The sequence below is a fragment of the Hemiscyllium ocellatum genome, chromosome 1 (genome assembly GCF_020745735.1).
Source record: "Hemiscyllium ocellatum isolate sHemOce1 chromosome 1, sHemOce1.pat.X.cur, whole genome shotgun sequence".
NCBI classification, from domain to species: Eukaryota; Metazoa; Chordata; class Chondrichthyes; order Orectolobiformes; family Hemiscylliidae; genus Hemiscyllium; species Hemiscyllium ocellatum.
In genome coordinates, this window is record NC_083401.1 from 85431476 (window position 1) to 85457891 (window position 26416).

The following is a 26416-nucleotide window of genomic DNA, read 5'->3' on the forward strand; positions in this document are numbered from 1 at the left end:
GTATGATTGTTTATCAATATGAAGCAAAGTCATTTCTTGATCTGTCCAAGCACCCATACAACTCTTAAGTAATGAACATGCACCCACAGTCACTTGAATTGTGTCGTAGATCCATAAAGGATCCTGAATTTAGTCTCAAAGGCTGGTTATTCTCACATGGTTCACTCTATACAGCCTACTTATTTTTTTGAAAATATAACTCATAGTGACACATTATATTAGATGCTACAGTGTTTCAGAGTTATTTTGAGGTATCCGACTTTGTAAGCAAAAGAATATTGCACAACATCCGCAGGCTACTACATGGACTAAGACAACTATGTCAGTTATGGTCTCAAGGGGTGGTCATCACTTTTAACATCTTTTTGCAACTGGTCCCAGGCCTAGGCAAGCAACACACATGGTTTCAAGTCAAGGCCTAGGACAGAACTAATATTTTTCCGTAGTGATGGGAAAAGAAGCAGAACCCCAACGTACAATAACCATTTATAGATGTCAGATCTTTTGTGAACAGAGCAAATGTTTCCTTTAAACACATGAGAAAGTCAGTAAGAAACCCACCATGTATTCCTTTCACTAGTCACAATGAAGTTGACAATGGGAGGCTTTTACCAGTAACTAAGATGAAAATGTGCAGCTGCAAACCTGCTAAAATTAATAGAGGGCCTGCCCTTGGGCAAATTATCAACACATGGAGTATCAAGATTCCAGTATTGCACCCAGAAAATATCCACATTTTTCCAGTTGGAACTACATTGCTGCTGTATTTGGAAAGGACAAAATGTGTTCTTTATCTGAAGCTAAAACAGGATTTAAATTCCTTTTTGCATATGATTGCATGAAGCCTCTTCTTCCTGGTTAGTTTAGCTGAGTCAGCCTGGGTCAGCTGCTTCAGGAAAATGAATTCTGGCAATCATCCATGAGCTGCAAAAACAGTTAAGCCATCTACCAGGATGTAGAGCCAAAGCTAGTGCTCTTCCCAACTACAAGTTAAAGGAACTCAGATAGTCATCCAGCTTTTCCTTCCAGAACTGCTGTGGTCAGCCTAAACCCACTACTCTAAGGCCATTGATCCCTAGGATTACTGGAACATGGCCTGCAATACCCAACTCAAACAAGATTCCTGTCCCAACTCATCTATTTGAGGGCTGTTCCAACTTAGCTGTACCTCAAGCTCCCACTCCTCTTAGCTGACATTATTATTGCCAGTTCCACTAAGCTGGGGGAGGCATGGTCTTCACTACTCAAGTGCAGGGCAAGAAATTTGTATAACAATTTGGAAATAAGTGGACATGCCTGAATTTCAGAGTTTACACATTACAACTGAATTTATAAACACACATGCATACGCACTCACCGTAAGAATATCATATTCTCCAGCTGCAGATAACTTCTTAGATGAGACAACACCAGTTTTAGGCTCAATGAAGAACTTGCCCTGGTCATCACCCTCTTCAATGCTGTAAGATATTTCTGCATTTGGACCCTCATCTTTATCAGCTGCGATGACTCGAAAGATGGGCTCCCGTTTAACTGATTTCTCTCGCTCTGGTTTTATTCGCTCTGGAAGTTTAATTTTATAGAACTTCTGCAAGAATTGAGGTTTGTTGTCATTTTCATCCAAAACCTTTACTATAACTCTGGTAATGGTAGATTTTGGGACACTGCCATTGTCGGTAATTGTCACCTATTAAAGCAGCAATAAAACAAAAGCATTATTAGTGTTGGTATTTTAAATCACCCAGTTTAACATCAAAATTAGTTTTCTCATTGAATGGAAAAATGTTCAGAGACTCCAAACGAAATGTACTTATTGCTAGAGCAAATACTAAACTTAAGAGAAATGTTTTATCAATTTGGGACAAGAAATTTCACAGAGCAAGTTTGAAGGGCCAAATAGCCAACACCGGCTCCTGTTTTCTATATTTCCATGCTCTACAGCAAGGATCAGAATTATCAATGGAAGGAAAAAAAAGTCACAGCATAAATATTCATATTTAATTTTGAGCATGTTAAAAGGTTTTAATGGATTTAAATCTATTTAAGACAGGACATCTCATAGAAGGAACTAAAACATATACGTGAAAGGATTAGGTTCAACGATCTCCGTGATCCCAAGCAAGCTGATCCAATCAAACCTACACCAAGACTGAAAGTGAGATGGCATTGAGCTGTCTCTGCAATTCTCTTTGAATTATCCACAGCATTAAACTGTTCACAGATCAGTGTATATTGACAGGTATGCTCATAACACAAGGAATATTTATGTAGAAAGCGTCGACATCAGAAATTCTTGATGGTGCTGTAATAGCTACATATGACTGAATGGAGTAAAGACATTGTGACACCGTGCTTGAAATGGATGCCATTGCTGTTGACAATGCTGTTATGGAGTTCATTCTAGCATTTTATTCAGGGACAATGAACAAGTGTGATTAGTTCTAACTAGGATAGTGAGCGATTTGGGAAAGTGGGAAGAGATTTGAATTTGATGGCATCAGCACATTTTTCCACACATTGCTATAAACCTCATGCTGCTTGCCTTAAATCTATTACCACAGGTCATTGTACCCTCCAGCAAGGAGAAAGATTTGTGGGCGGCACGGTGGCACAGTGGTTAGCACTGCTGCCTCACAGCGCCGGGTTCAATTCCCGACTCAGGCAACTGACTATGTGGAGTTTGCACGTTCTCCCCATGTCTGCATGGGTTTCCTCCGGGTGCTCCGGTTTCCTCCCACAGTCCAAAGATGTGCTAAATTGCCCGTAGTGTTAGGTAAAGGGGTAAATGTAGGGGAATGGGTGGGTTGCGCTTCGGCGGGTCAGTGTGGACTTGTTGGGCCGAAGGGCCTGTTTCCACACTAAGTAATCTAATTTCTTCCTGTACACTCTGTCTATGCCTCTTATGATTTTATACATCATATCGCACCTCCCCACCCTCTCAGTCTCCTCTGCTTCCAATCTACCCAACCTGTCTTCAAAAATTATCCAGGCAACATCCAAGTATATCTCCTCTGTACCTTCTCCAGTACAATCACGTCTGCCCTAGAATGTGTGGATTCTAGAATTGCAAACAACTCTGCACTTAAGTTCTATACTTCAGCTAACAAAGGCAAATGTCCCATATATTGCCTGAACAATTTTATCTAGCCACCAGTGAACTTAAGGGATTGGTGGACATGCACACCAAGTATCATCTTTTCCTTTGTGCTTCCCAGGGTCATACCATTCATCACCTATTCCCTTGCCTTATTGATGCTGCCCAACAGCATCGCCTCACAGTTATCCAGATTGAATCCGCATGGCACTGATCAACCTATCTACATCCTCCTGCAATCGAAGGCTATCATCCTCATTATTTAACACCACCAATTTTCAGATCTTTGAACTTCCTGATCAACCCTCCTACATTCAAGTCTAAACCGTTTATACAAACCACAAACAGCAATCGTCTACACTGATCCCTGCAGAACCTCACTGGAGCTTCAAATATCACTCTCCACTTTCTGCCACTCTGGATTCAATTCACCACATTTCCTTAGATTCCATGGGTTTTACCTTTGCTATTACGCCTTAAATGATGAATGCTCCCTTCCAAGTTTTACAGCCATAGAGATGTACAGCACGGAAACAGACTCTTCGGTCCAACTCATCTATGCAGACCAGACATCCCAATCCAATCTAGTCCTACCTGCCAGCACCCGGCCCATATCCCTTAAAACTCTTCCAATTCATATACTCATCCAGATGCCTTTTAAATGTTGCACTTGTACTACCAATTCCTGAGTGAAAAATTGCCCCTTAGGTCTCTTTTATATCTTTCCCCTCTCACCCTAAACCTATGGCCACTAGTTCTGGAATCCCCAATCCCAGGGAAAAAGACCTTGTCTATTTATCCTGTCCATGCCCCTCATGATTATATAAACCTCTATAAAAGGTCACTCCTCAGCCTCCGATGCTCCAGGAAAAACAGCCTCAGCCTATTCAGCCTCTCCCTATAGGTCAAATCCTCAAACACTGGCAACATCCTTGTAAATCTTTTCTGAACCCTTTCAAGTTTCACAACATCTTTCCGATAGGAAGAAAGTCAGAATTGCATGCAATTTTCCAACAGTGGCCTAACTGATGTCCTGTACAGCCGCAACATGACCTCCCAACTCCTGTACTCAATATTTTGACCAATAAAAGAAAGCATACTTAACACCTTCTTCACAGTCCTATCTACCTGTGACTCCACTTTCAAGGAATATTAAACCTGCACTCCAAGGTCTCTTTGTTCAGCAACACTCCCTAGGACCTTACCATTAATTGTTTAAGGCCTGCTAAGGTTTGCTTTCCCAAAATGCAGCAGCTCACATTTATTGGAATTAAACTCTATCTGCCACTTCTCAGCCCATGGCCCATCTGATCGAGATCCCGTTGTAATCTGAGGTAACCTTCTTTGCCGTCCATTGCACCTCCAATGTTGGTGTCATCAGCAAACTTACTAACTGTACCTCTTATGCTCACACCCAAATCATTTGTATAAATGACAAAAAGTAGTGGACCCAGCACCGATCCTTGTGGCACTCTACTGGTCACAGGGCTCCAAGTCTGAAAACAACCTTCCACCACCACCCTCTGTCATCTACCCTTGAGCCAGTTCTGTATCCAAATGGAGAGTTTTCCCTGTATTCCATGAGATCTAATCTTGCTAATCAGTCTCCCATGGGCAACCTTGTTGAATGCCTTATCGAAGTCCATATAGATCACATCTACCGCTCTGCCCTCATCAATCCTTTTTGTTACTTCTTCAAAAAAAACTCAATCGTCAAGTTTGAGAGACATGATTTCCCACACACAAAGCAATGTTGACTATCCCTAATCAGTCCTTGCTTTTCCAAATACATGTACATCCTGTTCTTGTTGTATAGGCTCCATTTTTCAGTGGTCAGTGACTTTAAATGTTTTGTGCAGTCACACAATCCATGTTGCTTATCGTGGAAATGGCTCCACACAGAAACTCTCTTCAGCCGAGCAGGAAAAGGCCTTTGCAAGGCGTGGATGAGCTTTAATGCTCTCCACAAATAATGACACCCGATAAGCCTGGTCCTTCACAACTCTTTCCAGGAGCTGCCTTCACTTCTTCTTTGAATAAGAAAGCTGCGTCTTGGCTGAAATCCATGAGATTTATCCCAGACCAGTGTGCTGCTTGTCAGCACCTCAACAGCACTGGGATATTGAGGAGGTTGGGCAGACTCCCTCTCTCCTGATGCCCCAGCACTTGCAGTTTGAGAGGGACAGAGGGGCGCCTTTTTTATTAGGGTAGGAATAATTGCACTGCGTATAAACTGAAGCTCATACTTGAGAAAGCATACATGATTTTCCCTCCAGTAAGATCAGCAAAGGCTGGATTTCACCCACTGTAGCTGGATTGTTCATATCAAAAGGCAGCTGCTTTGGCCATCAGACTATAAAACCAGCATGTTGGATCTTACTGCATACCATTGACTGAAACGACTGAACACTAATTGTAACATAAATGTGTAATAATTAAATGGTATCGTACATGCATTTTTTTTCCTATTTCAATTAAATTTATTGAAATACTTTAAAATCCAAGAACTGTAACTTACACCATCTGTTTGGACTGCAAGTGAAAGAGGAGGAATCAGTGACTTTTTAAAATAAATCAAAACTCTTTCTTCAAAGCAGCAAATTATCTTGGTATTATTTTCTACCCAAAGGAAGACTGAAATCACATCGATAAGCATCTAACCGAGGTTACATTAACATTTTAGGCAGGCACTCGATAGATGTACTGATGTCAGCTGTCTACCCAAAATGTCATCTCTTTTCAGGGCCTGATGGATCTAGATTTTCTGCTTTCTTTGCAAACAAAATAAAAATAACCACGACTTGTGTTTTCACAGAATCCCTACAGTATGGAAACAGGCCCTTCAGCCCAACAAGTCCACACCGACCCTCCGAAGAGTATCCCACCCAAACACACTCCCAATTACACTACATTTACCCCTGACTAATGTGTCTAACCTACATCCTGAACATTATGGACAATTTAGCAGGGCCAATTCATCTAACCGGTACATTTTTGGCTTGTGGGAGGAAACCAGAGCACCCAGAGAAAACCCACACAGACACTGGGAGAATGTGCAAACTCCACACAGACACTCAATGCAGGTCCCTGGCACTGTGAGGCAGCAGTGCTAACCACTGAGCCATCTTGCTGCCCTAGTGAGAATGTCTTGGATCTGATTTTGATTTAGCTGAAAGGCTAGAGAACTAGCACATAACATAATTTAATCCAAATATTAAAGCTTCAGTCCATTCTGCACTTAAATTCCTCAAGAGTTCAAAAAGATATTACCTTTCCCATTCCCAGACGAAAAGGTATTTAGTGGATCATTGTTTAATTTGTTTTAAAAACAGGCTGTATTTCTCTTCTTTAGTCCTTCTGCCTACCTCAGGTTATACTTATTGTACTAAATCAGTCAATATTTTACTGTCAGAAAGTCAAACAAGCCGAAACAGCCATAAGATGATATTAAATGAAGCATTCAATTTGCAAAGATACCACCCAGCATGATGTATTCTATATTGGTCAATAACCAAATCACAAAGAGCCAGTGGACATTTAATTGTGTGTGCCAATTGGCCCTCATTCTAATTACACCATAATCCAACTAAAGTCTGACTAGAAAGTATAACATTACCTGAACCACTCTTTAAAATATTGGATTTCAAAATAATCCAGTTGTTTGACTGTGCAAATGGCAACGATGTATAACAGTCAACAACGTACTACAATACCAGCAAGAGTTTCATTAAGGAAAAAGAAAAGCAGATAGGTATTGTTCAGATGAAAAAAATAATATTTTACATATTAACACAAAGTATCGCTACACCAGCTGCTTCTTGAAAATTATGTTGTTAGAAAGAAGTGATTTTGGAGAAAATGACAGCTAAATTTAATGATGCACAGCCCAACTAACAAATAAGATTGTCAATTTATGAAAAAAAACAGTCCCAAAACACAAAAGCAATCCAACTTCATGCTGAATAATAGAAGATAATTAAAATATAATCCAGAATCAACTGGCAACAAAGACTACAAACTTGACAAAGCTAGTCAGGATGGGTGCCTTTACAATTGTAATTTTAGCCACATCAATTCCTTACAAAATCCATTTCAAAGCAACTGCACAAATGAATGGAGTCAATGTTTCAGCACACCCCCACTATAGCAATCAAGGTTTGTGCCATTTGGGTGCAATCTCACCAGAAACCTATTCCCTTCCAAATACCTCCAACGTTTCCAGGTCTTGCCTCACCTGGTCAATAAACTGTCTGCCCTTGTCTAATCTTGAGCTTGAGGATTTAGAGTATGGGGCACATTTAAGATGAGAGGGAAGAGATATAAAAATGAGGAAGGGGCAACTTTTTCCACACAGAGGGTGGTGCGTGCATGGACTGAGCTGCTAAAGGAAGTGGTGGAGGCTGGTACAATTACAACATTTAAAAGGCATCTGGATGGGTAAATGAAAAGGAAGCGTTTGGAGGGATATGGGCCAAATGCTAGCAAATGGGACTAGATTTATATAGGATATCTGGTTGGCTTGGAGGAGTTGAGAGAAGGATCTGTTTCCATGCTGTACCTTTCTGACTCTATGCTTGCAGTTTCAGTCCTGGTCATTGCATGGTTGGGACTACCAAGCTGCCAACCAATCAAATTAGCCAGCGTTTTCTGGAGGCTGAGCTACACCCCAAGTGTTGGATGAAAATCCTGGCTCCAGCCAATGAACACTCCTACAGAGAAGCCAGTATTGGCAGGAACGCATTCACCATTGAATTCTTCTGTTGATTTATAACCAGAATTTCCCACGAATCAGTCACAACCCTAGGATGTACTCCGAAAGGAGTTAAAGTCTGGTTGTGGTTCAAGGCAGCATAAATATCATGAAGACTTAGAGAAACTATACGCTAGAAAACACAGATACATAGAAACTTGATGGCACGGGGAGTGACTTGGCCTTATTTAATTAACTGTCCTATAAAGGAATAGAGGGCTAGCACAGTGGCTCAATGGTTAGCTCTGTTACCTCACAGCGCCTGGGTTCAATTCCAGCCTTGGGTAATTGCATGTGGGGTTTGTCTACTTGGATTTCCTCTGTGTGCTCTCGGTTCTTCCCACAATCGAAAGATATGCAGGTTACGTGGAGTAGCCATGGGAAATTCAGGGTCACAGACATAGGTAGCAGTTCTGGGTGGACTCAATGGAGTGAATAGCCTACCGCTTTGATACTGTAGGGATCCTATGATTTCCATAATGATAGTTTGATGAACTTGAGACACAGCAAAGCATTTTGAGGAAGACACTTCTCCAATACAAAACTAATATCTTGAAATAGGTAAAAACAATGACTGCAGATGCTGGAAACCAGAGTGTACATTAGAGTGGTGCTGGAAAAGCACAGCAGTTCAGGCAGCATCTGAGGAGCAGTAAAATCAACATTTCGGGCAAAAGTATTATAACAGTTGTTATGAGGGATTTCAACATGCAGGCAGAGACTCGGGATGATACTGAACCCCAAGAGGAGGAGTTTGTGGAGTGCCTCGGAGATGGTTCCTTAGAGCAGCTTGTACTGGAGCCTACCAGGGAGAAGGCAATTCTGGAGCTGGCGTTGTGCAACGAACCAGATTTGACCAGGGACCTTGAAGTAAAGGAGCCATTAGGAGGTAGTGACCATAATAAGATAACTTTTAATCTGCAATTTAAGAGGGAGAAGAGAGAATCAGAAGTGTCAGATAGACTGTTGGGTCTGAAGGCTGATAAGTCCCCGGGACCTGATGGTCTGCATCCCAGGGTACTTTCGGAGCTAACTCTAGAAATCGTGGACACATTGGAAAATGATTACCAATGTTCTATCGATTCAGAATCAGTTCCTGCTGATTGGAGATGGCTAATGTTGTCCCTTCTTTTCAAGAAAGGAGGGAGAAAGAAAACAGGGAAGTATAGATTGGTTAGGTTGAGGTCAGTGATGGGAAAGATGATGGAGTCAATAATAATAGATGAAATTATGACTCATTTGGAAAGCAGTAACAGGATAGGTCAGAGTCAGCATGGATTTACAAAGGGGAAATCGTGCTTGACTAATCTTCTGGAATTTTTTTGAGGATGTAACTATGAAGGTGGGCAAGGAAGAGCCATAGATGTAGTGCACCTGGACTTTCAGAAAGTCTTTGATAAAGTTCCACGCAGGAGATTAGTGAGCAAAATTAGGGTACATGGTTTTGGGGCAAAATACTGATGGATGGAAAATTGGCTGGCTGACAGGAAACAAAGAGTAGTGATAAATGGGTTCCTTTCAGAATGGCAGGCAGTGACCAGTGGAGTATCACAAGGTTCAGTGTTGGGACGGCAGCTGTTTACAATATACATTAATGATATAGATGAAGGCATTAAAAGTAATATTAGCAAATTTGCTGATAACACAAAGCTGGGTGGCAGGATGAAATATGATTAGATTAGACTTAGATTAGACTAGACTTACAGTGTGGAAACAGGCCCTTCGGCCCAACAAGTCCACACCGACCCGCCGAAGCGAAACCCACCCATACCCCTACATTTACTCCTTACCTAACACTACGGGCAATTTAGCATGGCCAATTCACCTAACCCGCACATCTTTGGACTGTGGGAGGAAACCGGAGCACCCGGAGGAAACCCACGCTGACACGGGGAGAACGTGCAAACTCCACACAGTCAGTCGCCTGAGTCGGGAACTGAACCCGGGTCTCAGGCGCTGTGAGGCAGCAGTGCTAACCACTGTGCCACCGTGCCGCCCACCCACCGTGCCGCCCACAAAGGAGGATGTTATGAGAATGCAGGGTGACTTGGACAGGCTAGATGAGTGGACGGATGCATGGCAGATGCAGTTTAATGTGGATAAATGCATGGTTATCCACTTTGGTGGAAGGCTGATTACTATCTAAATGGAGTCTAGTTAGGTAAAAGGGAAGTACAATGAGATCTAGGCGTTCTTGTACATCAGTCAATGAAAGCAAGCATGCAGGTACAGCAGGCTGTGAAGAAAGCTAATGGCATACTGGCCTTCATAATAAGCTGAATTGAGTATAGGAGCAAAGATGTCCTTCTGCAGCTGTACAGGGCCCTGATGAGACCACACCTGGAATAGTGTGTGCAGTTTTGGTCTCCAAATTTGAGGAAGGACATTCTAGCTATTGAGGGAGAGCAGCGTAAGCTCATGAGGTCAATGCCCCAAATGATGGGACTATCGTATGTTGAAAGATTGGAGTGACTAGGCTTGTATACACTTGAGTTTAGAAGGATGAGAGAGGATCTGATTGAGACATAAGATTATTAAAGGATTGGACACTCTGGAGGCAGGAAGCATGCTTCCATTGATGGGTGAGTCCAGAACTAGAGGACACAGTTTAATTATAAGGGGTAGGCCATTTAAAACAGTTCAAGTGAAACCTCTTCATCCAGAAGGCAGTGGAGGCCAAGTTTCTGGATACTTCCAAGAAAGAGATGGATAGAGTTTTTAATGATAGTGGAATCATGGGTTATGGGGATAAGGTAGGAACAGGATACTGATTGTGGATGATCAGCCATGATCGTAATGAATGGCCTACTCCTGCACCTATTGTCTACTGTGTCTGATTCCACCACCTCCTCTGACAGTGCTTTCCAGACAATCACCACCATTGGTGTGAAAATCTTGTCCCACACATCTCTATTGAACATCCCTGTTTGCACCTTGAACCTGTGTCCCCTAGTAATTGACCCCTCGACCCTGGGAAAAAGCCTCATACTTTCCACTCTATCCATGCCATTCACAATCTTATAAAAGTCTGTTAGGTTGTCCTTCAACCTCCTGCATTCCAGTGAAAACAAACCCAGTTTTAACAACATTTCTTCATCGCTAAAATCCCTTGTAACCAGGCAACATCCGAGTAAATCTTTTCTGTATCCTCTCCAAAATATCCACATCATTTTGCTAATGTGGTGGTGAGAACTTTATGCAATATTCCAAGTGTGGCTTAACTAAAATTCCATAAAGCTACAGTTAAATTTGTCTATCTTCATAACAAATGCTCCTTCCAATGAAGGCAAGCAAGCCATTAGCCTTGTTTTTTTTAAAACTAACTTATCTACCTGTGCTGTCATCTTCAGTAATCCATGGACCTGCATACTCAGATCCCTCTGCACATCAATGTTCTGCCATTCACTGCGTAATTGCCACTTGTACATTGACCTTCCAAAATGCACCACCTCACATTTGTCCAGATTAAACTCCATCTGCCATTTTTCTATCGATGCCTCCAAGTGATCTATATCCTTTGACAATCTCCACAGAGTTTTCAATCAGCCAGTCAGAGGAGTAAAATCAGCTAGTGTGCTCAAACATGCCGAGAGATGAACCTATTTTTTGAAGGATGATGGGGGGGGGGGGGTCACTGAACCTGAAATGTTAACTGTGCTTTCGCTCCATGGATGAGTTTCTGGTTTTTTTGCCCATTGACTCCAAATTTGTTTTCAGCAAATTACCATTCAATGAGTTACTGAACAGGGATCAAAGTAAAAATGAGCTATTTGTCCCACATCCTAATTTTGGATTGCTAAGCCTCATCTTCATCTATAAATATAAAGTGCTATGTGGCCTGGCCTTATCTGGTCCGGACTACATGTGACTCAAGATACACAGCTACACACTGATGTGGTTGACTCTTAACTGCCTTCAGAAATGGCCTTGCAAGACATTTACTTCAAGGGCAAATAGGGATGAATAATAAATGATCAATTTGCCAGCTATACCTATACCCCATAAAAGAGAGCAAGCGCGAAGGATGGGGAGCACGAGGGACAGAGCATGTGAGAGAAAGACAGAGAGAGAGAGAGAAATTGGCAGTTCAGCTTTTGTCTGACTGGAGAATAGAATATTTGAGGACTAGGATTTCAGACCAGAGACTAATTATTGGTTTAAAAAACAGTAGTGTACCCCTGCCAATATGCTTTAATAATTAGATGATCTACAGGAGGCACCTCAAAACACTGTAGAACCATCATCAGTGCCTTTGGAAAGCATCTAAGTCTGCTGGCAAAATAGGCAGTCCAAAAGCAATATCCTCTCTCAAGCTTAGGACTGAGGTGGTAAATACTCAAAAGCACTACAGGTCATTCTTCTGGCTGACACTTGACTCCTGATGAAGGGAGTATGTCCGAAACTTTGATTCTCCTGCTCCTCGGATGCTGCCTGACCTGCTGTGCTTTTCCAGCCATACACTCTCAACAATAGATTCCAGTTGCATTACTCAGAACTTGTAGCACAACACTTCCAACAGAAAAATGGAAAATATTTAAACAATATCCCCAAAGCATTCCTGAAGAGGTCAAACACACCTGTCAACTTATGGGAGAACCTGGCTTATGACCAACTGAAATGGAACAAAAATTGTTCAGGAAAGCATCAAAAACTGAAGAGAAACTTTGTCGCAAACAAGCAGAAACAAAGTCAAAGCTTTGGAGAGAGTGCTTAAGCTCCCCCAAAACAAATTGATATATCCGAGCATTATCTGACATTAATGGGATAGACTCTGCAGATTTGGCTGATAAATCCAATACACATACAATTCAGTTTAATAGAGTATAATTAACGCATGCTCAATGCAGAGAGACTGCCCAAGAAAGAAAAAAGGCTAAGCCTCAAACAATGCCTTGGTCAAGCTGTGGTAACTCATTGCAAACCTGGAACGTAAAGTAGGTTTTGTGGTGAATATAGTTTATGTAGCACATTGATAAAATGGTCTGCCACTGCAAACTAGATGCAGGGAATAATCTCCATACTAAAGGCAACAAACTAGAAATACATCAGATATTTATAACAGCATTTGGTTTAATAAAGATAATTTCTTCAAATGGGAAGATGAGGCAAACTTTTGATTTCATTCCTTTTTTTTCCAATTAAATAATGCAGAATGCATGGCATTTGATGCCCAAGTGAATACTCCATTGAGAGAACGTTCAGACTGAGCGATCTGATGTATCGCTTTGGAAAATATCTGGCAATTACAGAAACAAATGCGGAATGCAGTTTCTTAAGGACAGTTTATTTCCCCTTTTTGTTTTATTTCATATTAATGGTAACTGAATACAAGGTATCTAAAACACTCAGCACACTATGTTGCACTATTTTGAAAGAAACATTAAACCTCATCTGGATGAAGCTTGGACAAGTTCTTAGGAACTGTAACCAGAGGTGCTGAAAAAATCTCCTTTTCATAACATATTGTTATACACTGCTAAATGGTTTAGAAACATCTTTCACCCTTGTTGCATCACACCAGGGAAGTGCACTTGGATTTCCCAGTTCCAAATAACCTGGGCAAAAAACTCTACTGAACAATGTCATAACTGATCAAATCAAAAGTGAGTACACTTTCACAATTTTACAAGTCTCAAATATATTTGTTGAACATAATATGAAATTTAAATTCCAGTTGACAGTTAAATTAGAATTTTGATGACAATTATCTACGTGGGTTATACAAAATTTTCGTTTGCATCTTTATAATCTATAAACAGTCGTGAGATCAATCAACTGTTCACATGATATCAAATTCACATTGCATAATTATCTCAAGTGTCAGATGGCTCAGGTCAAGAAGAAGTGATTAAAAATTACCAATGTACTGCAAAGGTGAGCATGATAAAAATTGGTCATGTACTAATTTCTGAATAGGGATTACTCACTTTTATTTCAAAATTTCTTACAAGGCATCCTTCACAAAAACTCATTTATAAAAATTTTCAGCAGACCAATGTAAGGCAGATGTATTGTGGTGATAAAAGTCAACAGAATTTCTCAGTAATGCATCCTACACCAGAACTAGGACCTATGTTCACTGCCCCTTTACTAATTTATTCTTGAGCAGCCTCCACTTAAATAACTGCTAAAGTATCTTCCTAACATCATGAGTCTAGGAGTTCTGTGTACTAAATATGACAAAAAATGCTCAAAACTAAAGATCTGAAAACCATATTTAAACCACACCAGATTAAAATGAACAGATATGAAAACAGCTTTAAATATAAATGAATAATATTTTAGCAAACATTCATAATATACGTTTAGAGAAATCTTTAAAACCAAATGAAACTCACCTCAAGGATATGCTCTGCCTGTTGCTCTCTGTCTAGTTTTCGTGATGTCGTGGTAATCAACCCTGCAAATGCAAAGATAAATTCAGACTGTCTGCAAACATTCTCAACCATATACTATTATATATAATTATGGACTCATTAACGTTTCAGATTAATTTGACTGTGTTAGCACCAGAAGGTTTCTGAAATAAAGTGCAGCTTTCCATCATTTAGCACTCGCATTCGTAAAAAGTGGATGCTAAATGAAAAAGGTCCTAAAAACAAAGTCATGTTTTCTTACAAAATGGGATACCAAGTATTTGTTAAAAGACTGAGGTTTTCTGCTTGCACCATCTTTTTTGTCATAGAATTTCAGATTTAATCACCTTTTAAAGTTTTTCCTTGACTCCTTGTGAACCCTTGTGTCAAATACAACAAATTTTTATTTTAATCAGCACCTTATGAACCAGCACTCTTGGTAAACCAACAAAACTTTAACTCAAATACAGTGATCCACCACAATGTCCAGGCATTTGTGCTGTAAATAATGTCTAAGAATGATGCTTATATCTCCTGCATTATGTTCCTATTACTTACATTGAATTTAGTTAGTTTACTGACATTTTTACAGAGATTTTGAAGGACATTGATATCTTGAAGCTTCACTTAGCCACGGTTTGTTTACTGTGGATATGCGTACCTCTTGATTATCCAGAATATTTTATTAACCAGGACATTTCTTGACCCATAGGTGCTGACTAATGAAAGGTTTGCTGTATTTCACACCTATGCCTCCTGCTTACTGATCTGTGTTAATAGAAAAGGGCCTCCCTATTCTATTTCGCCCTCTCAATTAAATCTCCTCTAAGCATCTTTTTTGAAAAAAGAAAATCTCTTTAAATGTCAGCCTGTTCCTCAGAACGAAAAAATTCCAGTCCAGACCAACCTCCATTGGACTCGAGTGGAATCACTTCTTTCCATAGCACAGTGGTTAGCAATGTATGAAGCTGTTGTGTAACTACACATTCATAACTGCCATAACTTCCCTTTGCTTGTATTCTATCCCACAGCCAATATCACTTATGCCTTCCTAATTACTATTACCACAATTAAGAAAATATGGAGTACATTCCCAGGTCCTTCTGCTCATCTACATTTTTCACTGATCTACCATTTGTGTTCCTGTGACCTCTATATAATAGTCTCACATTTCAACAGGATGCCTTCCATTTGCCACACACGTGACCAGTCCACTGATGTCTTCTTGCAACCTATAAACTTACTTAGCCATTGCTCACGAGATCTGCAAACTTCTTAATCATGCTCCTTGCATTCAAGTTTAAATTTCACGTAATACAAAAAACAATGCACCAAGCCTTGAGTAAAAAGCAATTGAAAATGGTTGGAGATTCCACCATTTCTTCACTTGTTTCCCTTAAAAGCCTGGAAAGCATTTAATCGAGACCTGGCAATTTCTCTATTTTCAAGCACGCTAAACCCTTTAATACTTTTTTTTTCTCTCAATATCTCATTTTTTTCCTGAAATACCTTTCTCTTTTGTTTTTAAAAATGGACACTTAGTACAAATTAACTCATCATTCTGAAAATGAATAGGGGAGATCAGAGTGGGTCTGGTAGCATTCATGTACAGGAAGCAAACTAACATTTTGAGTTGAGCTGACTCTTCATCTAATTTGCTCCTATTAGAGAAGATCTACCCAATGTCCTGACCCATGTTTATCCTGGAATGAAAACTACAAAAGCAGATTAGTTTCTCATCATCACCTTGCTATTTTTTGCAGTTTGGTGCACAGAATTTAGTTGTACATTTCCTACACCATGACAAAGACCACATTTCAAAATACTTCATTAGCTGTATACTGCTTTGACATGCAACATGATCATGAAAAGGGATTTTTAAATCCAAGTATTTCTTATCTAATACATTTACAAAATAATTTCAGATTTTCCTTAACTTTAAGTATCATTTTTGCATCCGGTCTTTGCTTTCCCAAATTCCTTTTTTGATTGAACTCCTGCACGTTCCATATATCTCAGTTTGCACAGTAATTAGCTTTCAGTTTTTGACATAAATTTTCTTGCCCTATCTTTGCTTTTTAAAACCTCCTAAAAAAGGGGAAGATATTTTACTAGAATGTATCAAAACCACTTTGGGAAGTAGTGCAGAGGTAAAGCTTTTGAAAGTTAACCTCTCGGTGTATACCAATGTTCTACAATAAAACAGGACTACACTTCAAAAGATACTTCATCGGGTGTAAACAGCTTTGGGAAATCCAGATAATAGGCACGACACTATATAAACACAAGTCTTTATTTTCTGTTTTTGCCAAGACGTGTTAACTAATCCACAAACACGGTTTCTTCTGTGCAAAAATGTGAGTTTCTTGTATCTGCAATTATCATATACTTTGCGATTTCTTATTGCCACAGTCAACAAATGTCAAATGTGATAAGGAGTAATTGTAAACTCACACAAAACATTTCCTTCAGTAAAAATAGAAAAGAGACTTGAAATAACTAAAACCTAACACAAATATCCAAACAGCACTTGAAAATTAACATTACACATATATGCAGTACCAAACAAAAATTGTATTTAAATTTATTACACCAAACAAGATGATATACTCCATTTAACTAAAAAGCTCTTAGCTTGTTGTCATTCTAAATGGTTCAGAGAAGCACATTCTGGTAGTAAAACATACCAAAGCAATGCAAGAAGTTAATATTGCACTACATCAAAAGCAGCTCATTTTCGATGCCTACTTATGCACTGTTCATCAAAACAGTTCAACACATTCTGATAAAATATGGCACTATTCCCTCCGTTCAAATGAGCTACCATTAGAAACTAAGCTATACAAACATCCAATATAATCTTTTCCCTTGAAGTATTCTGTTTCATCAGCTGCACAAATATACAAGTTATGCAATCAAAAAAAAACATAGCCAGTGTATATTTGGATTTTTGCCATATTTGAAATGTACAGGACCAATGCTTTGTTAAAGCGTTGCTGGAAAAGCGCAGTAGGTCAGGCAGCAACCAAGGAGCAGGAAATTCGTCGTTTCGGGCGCAAGCCCTTCATCAGGAATCCTGATGAAGGGCTTATGCCCGAAACGTTGAATTTCCTGTTCCTTGGATGCTGCCTGACCTGCTGCGCTTTTCCAGCAACGCATTTTCAGCTCTGATCTCCAGCATCTGAGACCTCACTTTCTCCTCAATGCTTTGTGAAACCCACCATCACAAAGGCTGCATAGGTTATCTTCACCAGGCAGTAAAATGGCTACAGAAACACATCCTATGCTTGGCTCCATTTTAGCTGTTGCTATATTTTACTATTGGATTAAATATTTACAAAATCAAGTCTTTAATGATAGCCAGAATGCCGCAGGTTATGTGTGACATCTCTTCAAAATAAAATACAATTGTTCTATCATTCTTTAAAAACATGGGATAGTTAAAGTTCAACTTAAACACTTCAAATACAACTTTGTAAAAGTTAAACCCAATTCCATGCAACTGTATCCAAATATTCAAGTATTTGAAAATTAATATCATAACAATTCAGAATCGGTCAGCAATAACTCTTTAGCTTCACATACCGGAGAAACAAACCTAAATAAGGCATTTGTATGCCTGAGAACAGAAGAGGCCCATATTGGGAAACAGTGATGATAAAGATTAGTGTATAGAAAAAAAATTCTTGCTTTAGAGCCAGAGCACACTCCTACAATAGAAAAGACAAACAAAATATGCCCTTTTTAAAAGCCTAATTAAATTAAACTTGCTAAAACTTGCAGTAATTGAAAATATTAGAATTTTGAATGAATAAAAGCAACCAAGATTAACTCATCCTCGATTGTCTGGCATTTGTTGAATAAAAGTTAAACACTTTTCAGAACAGCCAACCACCTCCCTCCCCACCCCCACCCCTTCCTTAATCTACAATTTTAGCTATTTCTACAGTCTGTTGGAAAAACGTTATTTTATATCGACTTCAACTTTAGACATGAAAACAGTTTACACGTGTTTATTTTATTCTAAAGTCAACCACAAAAATTTCACTTCAGCATATGCCTAAAAATAACTCAAGCTTAAGTTTCTCCAAGAGGCAACATATTCTTACATAAACAGGTTAGTAAAATGTAAGGAGTCTACACTGTATTACACTGTAAGCTGTAGTTTTACTGCAACACACAAGATAAGTTGTTCTAGAAAAGGTCTCCAGCTCCTAAAATTAAGGTTGTTGGGCAAACAAAAGGTACATGCAAAGGCAATCCTTCATTGATTGTCTGTGTTTGTCTCACAACTTACAATTCCAGAACTCATTAAACAGCGTATTTTGACAACAATAAAAACTGAAATATTCATGCAACGGATGTAGTTAATTAACAAAGATTTAGATAACTTATGAAATTCGGAATATTAAGAGGAAATTTAAACTAGTTACTGACAAATGTGAATTATTGCACATTAAGCAGAAAAGAAAGTTGCACAAAGAGAACTGAAAGAGAACAGGAAGACTTGCAGATCTGGATGTAAAATGGGCTAATCATTTCCAGTGTCAAGATAATGTGGGAAAACCCACACAGAATGCTGGGTACATAGCCAAAACAGTGAAGTGTAAATCGACAGATGTTGGCAAAGCACACTTGGAGTGCTATGTACAGATTTGGCAAATGTACTTCAAATGGGACATGCATCAAAAAAAGGTTGCTTAAAAGGGCAACATGAAGACATCAATGCTAACGAATAAACTGAAAGGAAAGATGAGAAAGCTGGAGCAGAATTTGACTATCAGGCAAACAGTACAAAACCTGGAAGATGCCAGATCCATTTTAATTGAGTGAATGGGATCTACGGTGGAAGTGGCTCGGTCCAGGGCACAATAGGTGATAGACCAAATGCAGTAAACAAGACTGTTGATCAGCATAGCATGGTGGGCTGAAGGACCTGATACTATGACTATTTTTATCATGTTCTCCAGAGAAGCTGTTATCACAAAAATAATTTCAGACTTTTTTTTACACTTTTGACGGTCTCCTGAACCTCAGCTGTTTCAGGAGAAAGTGAGGACTGCAGATGCTGGAGACCAGTGTGGAAAAATGTGGTGCTGGAAAAACATAACAGGCCAGGCAGCATCCGAGGAGCAGGAGAATCGACATTTCGGGCATAAGCCCTTCTTCAGGAATGAGGCTGGTGTGCCAAGCGTGCTGAGACAAAGGGTAGGGGGGAGGGGCGCTGGGAATACGATAGGTGGAAGGAGGTGAGAGTGAGGATGACGGGCCGGAGAGGGGGTGGGGACAGAGAGGTCGGGAAGAAGATTGCAGGTCAAGAAGGCAGTGCTGAATCCGAGGGTTGGGACTGAGATAAGGTGGAGGGAGGTGAAATGAGGAAGCTGGAGAAATCTACATTCATCCCGTGTGGTTGGAGGGTTCCTAGGCAGAAGATGAGGCAGTCTTCCTCCAGGTGTCGTGTGGTCAGGGTCTGGCGATGGAGGAGGCCAAGGACCTAGATATCCTTGGTGGAGTGGGAGGGGGAGCTAAAGTGTTCAGCCACGGGGCGGTTGGGTTGGTTGATGCAGGTGTCCCAGATGTGTTCCCTGAAATGTTCCGCAAGTAGGCGACCTGTCTCCCCAATGTAGAGGAGACCACATTGGGTGCAATGGATACAGTAAATGATGTGTGTGGAGGTGCAGGTGAATTTGCGACGGATGTGGAAGGATCCGTTGGGGCCTTGGAGGGAGGTGAGGGGGGAGGTGTGGGCGCAAGTTTTGCATTTCTTGCGGTTGCAGGGGAAGGTTCCAGGAGTGGAGGTGGGGTTGGTGAGGGGTGTGGACCTGACGAGGGAGCCACGGAGGGAGTGGTCTCTCCTGAATGGTGTCTGTTTGGAGGTGGCGGAAATGACGGTGGATAATACAATGTATCCGGAGGTTGGAGGGTAGAAGGTGAGGACCAGTGGGGTTCTGTCCTAATGGCGATTGGAGGGGCGGGTTTCAAGGATGGAGGTGCAGGAAGTGGAGGAGATGCGGTGGAGACCCCGACCTCAAATTTACCTGGACCGTTTCAGACTCCGACCTCCCCTTCCTAGACCTCTCCATTTCTATCTCGGGTAACCGACTCAACACGGACATTTATTACAAACCGACCGACTCCCACAGCTACCTAGATTACACCTCCTCCCACCCTTCCCCCTGTAAAAACGCCATCCCATATTTCCAATTCCTTTGCCTCTGCCGCATCTGCTCCCAGGAGGACCAATTCCACTACCGAACAACCCAAATGGCCTCCTTCTTCAAAGACTGCAATTTCCCCTCTGACTTGGTCAACGATGCTCTCCATCGCATCTCTTCCACTTCCCACACCTCCGCCCTTGAATCCCGCCCCTCCAATCGCCACCAGGACAGAACCCCACTGGTCCTCACCTTCCACCCCACCAACCTCCATATACACTGTATCATCCACTGTCATTTCCGTCACCTCCAAACAGACCCCACCACCAGGGATATATTCCACCCCCCCCACCCCCCCCATGTGCCTCATCTTCTGCCTAAGAACCCTCCAACCACACAGGATGAATGTAGATTTCTTCAGCTTCCTCATTTCCCCTCCCTCAACCTTATCTCAGTCCTAACCCCCGGATTCAGCACCGCCCTCTTGACCTGCAATCTTCTTCCCAACCTCTCCACCCCCACCCCCTCTCCGGCCTGTCACCCTCACCCTCACCTCCTTCCACCTATCGTATTCCCAGTGCCCCTCCCCCAAATTCCCTCCCGTCAGCTCCTTCAGCACAGCTCAAGAAATAGAGCACATTACATCCAGTTATTGGCCAACATTGTAAATCACAATTCTACAAAAGGTCTTAGGACCACAACGTAAACATTGAAAAGACCTACTACCCAAAGCAGGTGGATCACCCTCCATCTCAGAGAGTGCCCCTTTGATAATGGTGGTGCCCACTGAACAGCATGTGCCTTTTATTTGGTCACCACTATCATGCAGCAGTCCAAATTAAACTACACTCCACTCTCTTTCCACTGTCTATAAATTAAACTCTGAAAGAGCATCACCAAAATAAGCCAAGCATTATTAGGTGGCACAGATAAGCTGAATCCAGAATTATGCTTCAATATCGATGGAAAAAAGTTTGATTTTTGCATAAAAAGTTTAAATATCAAAAACAAAAAAAAGTTACCTATTGAAAGGGATTTAAATAACCTATTTTGTAACTAAACTGAAAATGATACTATAATCATAAATAATCCTTGAATCGCAAAATACTGCCAATCAGTGTGAGAAAGCATAGCTTCAAACCGGCTGTACTAGTTGATTAGTTAGAGCAACAAACATATCAATGAATCCTATCACATTCATTATTGTGTCACTGTTCCTTAGCAAAATATTAGTTTCAATGGTTGACTCTTACAAAAAAAAACAACTGTGTCATTTATGGCAAGCTACATGGAGGGTATCACTGTGAACCCTAGTAAGTTTGCCTGTTTAATAATGTTCCATGTGCCTATAGCATACCACCTTTCCTAAGCTCCCATTTGCCGTGCCAGAACTCCCAGGACCGCTTTCTTTAAAGTGCAATAGTGCAACCAGTGAAGCAACTGTATCCAGAACTCCTCAAATCATTCATTTTACTTGTCCAGAACATGTCAGACAGAGGATCATTGGCATCACACACAGAAGTCCTGCCGAATGGAATTGTGTGTGGCTGTAGTGCATGCTTGGAGATGTTGCTGATTGATGGAGACTCCACAACAAACAGTTGGCTCAAGTTCCAGGTGATCATTCTGACATTCATCACACACTGTCATGATCTAATTTTTATGTGGGAAAAATGGGAAACTATACAACAATGTGGCTATGTGCCACAATAATTAGGATATTAATGCTTGCAATTCGGCTCTTTGCTACTCAACATTTGGTTGAAAAAAAGGGGACTTCTTGCCCTTGACAATGGAAAAAACATCTCACTGACAATCTCTTGTGATTCTCCCAATTTTTAAAATCAATTTCCACATTACTCAGGGGTTGAGAGGGCACTACTCAATGTAGCAAGAATTAGCCATTGTAATAGAACTTTACGATGTTATGAACTTCAATGGCAACAAATAACAGATCTTCTATTAAATTTAAATTGACAAATTGTGAGCAATCAGATTTTAATATCTAGAGGTTACAAAAAACAAGCAGGTCAAAAATTTCAACAGCAAGATGATCATAGCAATTAATCTGAAAAGAAAGCAGAATATCCATGCCAAAAGTGATATTTGAGGGAATGGAAAATTCTTGCAATTGCCTGTGAGAGAAAAAAAAATCACACTCATAAGATGATACCGAAACTGTTATATCTACAGATGTTTGCAATTAGCTGTGTGGTTAATCATTCAAACATATATTTACATAAACCCTCAATACTATTTGTCACAAACAGAAACCATTTTAGGCATTATTACAGATGCCTGTTAAACTAGGATTTGCCCATCAGCATAACATGCATAAAAAAACAGTCTAGTAAATTACTCAATATTGTAGCAACAGACATAAAGTTAGATTAGGAGAGCAATACAAAAGGAAAAAGAACAAATGACCATCTGAAATTCCTTTATCGCTAGTGCAAAATACCCATTACGTTATGATAAAGTAACAATGCTTTAACATTGCACAGTCATATCCATATAAATGCAAACCAAGAACAGCAGCTAGCGTCAGGTTACTGGACTAGCAGTCCAAATGCCAAGGCAAATGACTCAGAGATAGGGGTTCAATTCTGACCATGGCACCTGGGAGTTGAAATTCAGTTAATTAATCAAAAGCTATGTTTGTAATGATTAATAATTCAAAGCTTTAAATGCATAAATGTTTTGTTACGAAAAGAAATGTGTTCTTACCTTGCATGGCCTACATGTGATTCCTGAACACAAACCAACTGATGTTTTATTGTCTGCTAAAATGACCTACACACCCAGTTGTCTAGAAACTGGCTTATCATCTTAATGCAATTAGGATTGGGATTTGCTGGCAAACCCACCCTCCTTCCTTTATCACTCGTGGTTCATAGGCTTTTTGTCCCTTGAAGGAATATACAGTTGCTGTAATAATTCTTTCTGGACTGCCCATTGCCTGTGTATAGTCATGCCTTTGATATGTTTCCTCAATCCAGCTCAGTCAACTTGTGCCTCATGCTTTCATACTTTCTCTTCTTTAAATTTAACATCTTAGTTCAATCTGAAACAATCTCACTTTCAAACATAATGCAAGAATTCTATCATATTTCATGAACGTCTGCAAAGAAAAACCTGGGAAGTATAGACCATTAAGTCCAACATCTGTGGCAGGCAAGTTACTTGAGAAGATTCTGAGAGATAAAATAAACATGCATTTGGAAAGACAGCATAGGAATAGGAATAGTCAGCATGGCTTTGTGCATGGGAAATCATGGCTCAGAAACTTGTTTGAGTTCTTTGAAGTGACCAGGAAGGTTGACAAGGGCAGGGTTATAGACGTAATCTATATGGATTTCACTTAGGCTTTTGATAAGGTTCCACATGGCAGGCTCTGGAAGGTTAAAGTGCATGGAATCCAGAGCTGGCAAATTGGATGCACAATTGGCATGATGGTAGGAAGTAGAGAGTAATAGCGAAAAGATGCTTGTCAGACTGGAGACCTGTGACTAGTGGAGTGCCTCAGGAGTCAGTGCTGAGCCTATTGCTGTTTGTTATGTCTATCAATGATTTGTATGAGAATGCACAAAGCACAATTAGTAAGGTTGCAGATGACACTAAAATAGGCGGTATCATGGACAGTAAGGAAGGTGACTAGAAATTGCAGCAGGACCTTAATCAGCTGGGGAGGTGGATAGAGAAGTGGCAAATAGAGTTTAATATAGATACGTGTGAGATCCTTGAAGATGGATGAGGTCTCGGAGGACTGAAAAATTACTAATGTTGTCCATTTGCTTAAGAAGGGTAGCAGGGATAATCCAGGTAATTATAGACCGGTAAGCCTAACATCAGTGGTAGGGAAGCTGCTGAAGAAAATACTGAGGGACAGGATCTATTCCCATTTGCAAGAAAATGGGCTCATTAGTGAAAGGCAACATGGTTTTGCACAGGGAAAGTCATGTTTTACCAACTTAATAGAATTCTTCGAGGAAGTGACAAAGTTGATTGATGAGGGAAGGGCTGTAGATGTCATGTACATGGACTTCAGTAAGGCATTTGACAAGGTTCCCCATGGTAGACTGATGGAGAAAGTGAAGTCATATGGGTCCAGGGTGTAGATGGATAGAGAACTGGCTGAGTTACAGCAGATGGAGAGTAGTAATGGAAGGGAGTTGTTCAAAGTGGAGAACTGTGACCAGTGGTGTTCCACAGGGATCTGTGCTGGGACCACTGCTGTTTGTGATTTATATAAATAATCTGGAGGAAGGTCGGGTTAGCAAGTTTGCAGATGGCACTAAGATTGGTGAAGTAGCAGATAATGAAGGGGAGTGTCAGAGAATACAGCAGAATATAGATAGATTGGAGAGACAAATGGCAGATGGCGTTCAATCCAGGAAAATGCAAGGTGATGCATTTTGGAAGTTCCAATTCAGGAGTAAACGATACTGTAAACGGAAAAGTCAGAGGATGTACAGAGAGATCTGGGCATTCAGGTCCAATGTTCCCTGAAAGTGGCAATGCAGGTCAATAGAGCGGTCAAGGAGGCATACGGCATGCTTTCCTTCATCGGATGCGTATTGAGTACAAGAGTTGGCAGGTCATGTTACAGTTGTATAAGACTTTAATTCAGCCACATTCTGAATTCTGCATACAGTTCTGGTTGTCGTATTACCAAAAGGATGTGGATGCTTTGGAGAGGGTGCAAAGGAAGTTCACTAGGATGTTGCCTGGTAAGGAGGGCGCTAGCTATGAGGAGAGGTTCATCAAAAAGACAAAAGGTTGACGGAGACCTGTTTGAGGTTTACAAAATCAAGAGTGTTATGGATAGGATGGATAGCAAGAAGCTATTCCCCCCACCCCCCAGAGTCAGGGACTCAATTACTAGGGGTTGAGTTCAAAGTGAGAGGGGAGAGATTTAGCGGAGACATGCGTGGAAAGTTCTTTAACAGAGGGTGGTGAATGCCTGGAATGTGTTGCCAGTAGAGGTGTAGAGGTGGGCATAATAGCATCAATTAAGATGTATCTAGACAGATACACAAATGGGCAAGGAGCAGAGGGATACAGATCCTTAGAAAGTAGGCAACAGGTTTAGATAGAGGATCTGGATCAGTGCAGCCTTGGAAAAGACATTGACAATGCTAAACCTTGTTTCTCCTGTCTGCTAGCCCTCTTCACAGCCTTTATATTTCCTGCTACTAGATTAATACCATTCCAATTTGGATTACCACTCAGGTTCCTAACCCCCGACAAACTAATTTAAGCCGACTCAACAACACTTGTAAATCTCCCTGCGAGGATATCAATTGCAGTCCTGTTAAAAATGTAACCCATCCAATTCGTCTAAGTTCCACCTGCCCCAGAACTAAACCCAATGCCTCATTTGATGTCTGCCTCTGCTACACTCATTCAATGAACTGATCCTCCTGTTATTTTTAGATTAGATTAGATTAGATTCCCTTCAGTGTGGAAACAGATCCTTCGGCCCAACAAGTTCACACCGATCCCCTGAAGAGTAACCCACCCAGACCCAATTCCCTCTGACTAATGCACCTAACACTACAGGCAAATTAACATGGCCAATTCACCTAACCTGCACATATTTGGACCTGGAGGAGAAACTGGAGCACCCGGAGGAAACCCACACAGACACTGGGAGAATGTACAAACTCCACACAGACAGTTGTCCGAGGCTGGAATCTAATCTGGGAGCCTGGTGCTGTGAGGCAGCAGTGCTAACCACTGAGCCACCCCATTAGTTTTGTTCACTAATGCATGGCACTGGGAATAATTGAGATGACAACTTGAGATTCTGCTCTTTATTTTACTTCTGAGCACCCTGAATTTTGTTTTGAGAACCTCACCCATCCACCTACCTGTGTCATTGACACTAACATAGACACCAACATCTGACTGCTCCCTTTCCCCTAAAGGGATGGCTTGTAGACACTTCAAATGTCATTAACTCAGGCAACAGTGAGGCAACATCCTCTCCCCAAACAAGTTTTCAAACTGAAATGCCAATTAGCAAGCAGAACAGACTCGGGGTCTCCTGCACCTCTTG

At 40.8% G+C, this 26416-nt stretch overlaps 1 protein-coding gene across 5 annotated transcripts in view; it reads right to left on the reverse strand.

Annotated features, from left to right (window-relative positions):
* The window catches only part of fat1a (FAT atypical cadherin 1a), a 202425-nt gene that overhangs the window by 90253 nt on the left and 85756 nt on the right, over positions 1 to 26416 (reverse strand). For all 5 annotated transcript variants that reach the window (XM_060823915.1, XM_060823906.1, XM_060823897.1 and 2 more), the window contains exons 4-5: positions 14183 to 14244; positions 1358 to 1687 (exon numbers count right to left, since the gene is read on the reverse strand). In XM_060823915.1, coding sequence (XP_060679898.1) covers positions 1358 to 1687; positions 14183 to 14244 — 392 coding nt within the window. The remainder of the gene's footprint in view (positions 1 to 1357; positions 1688 to 14182; positions 14245 to 26416) is intronic.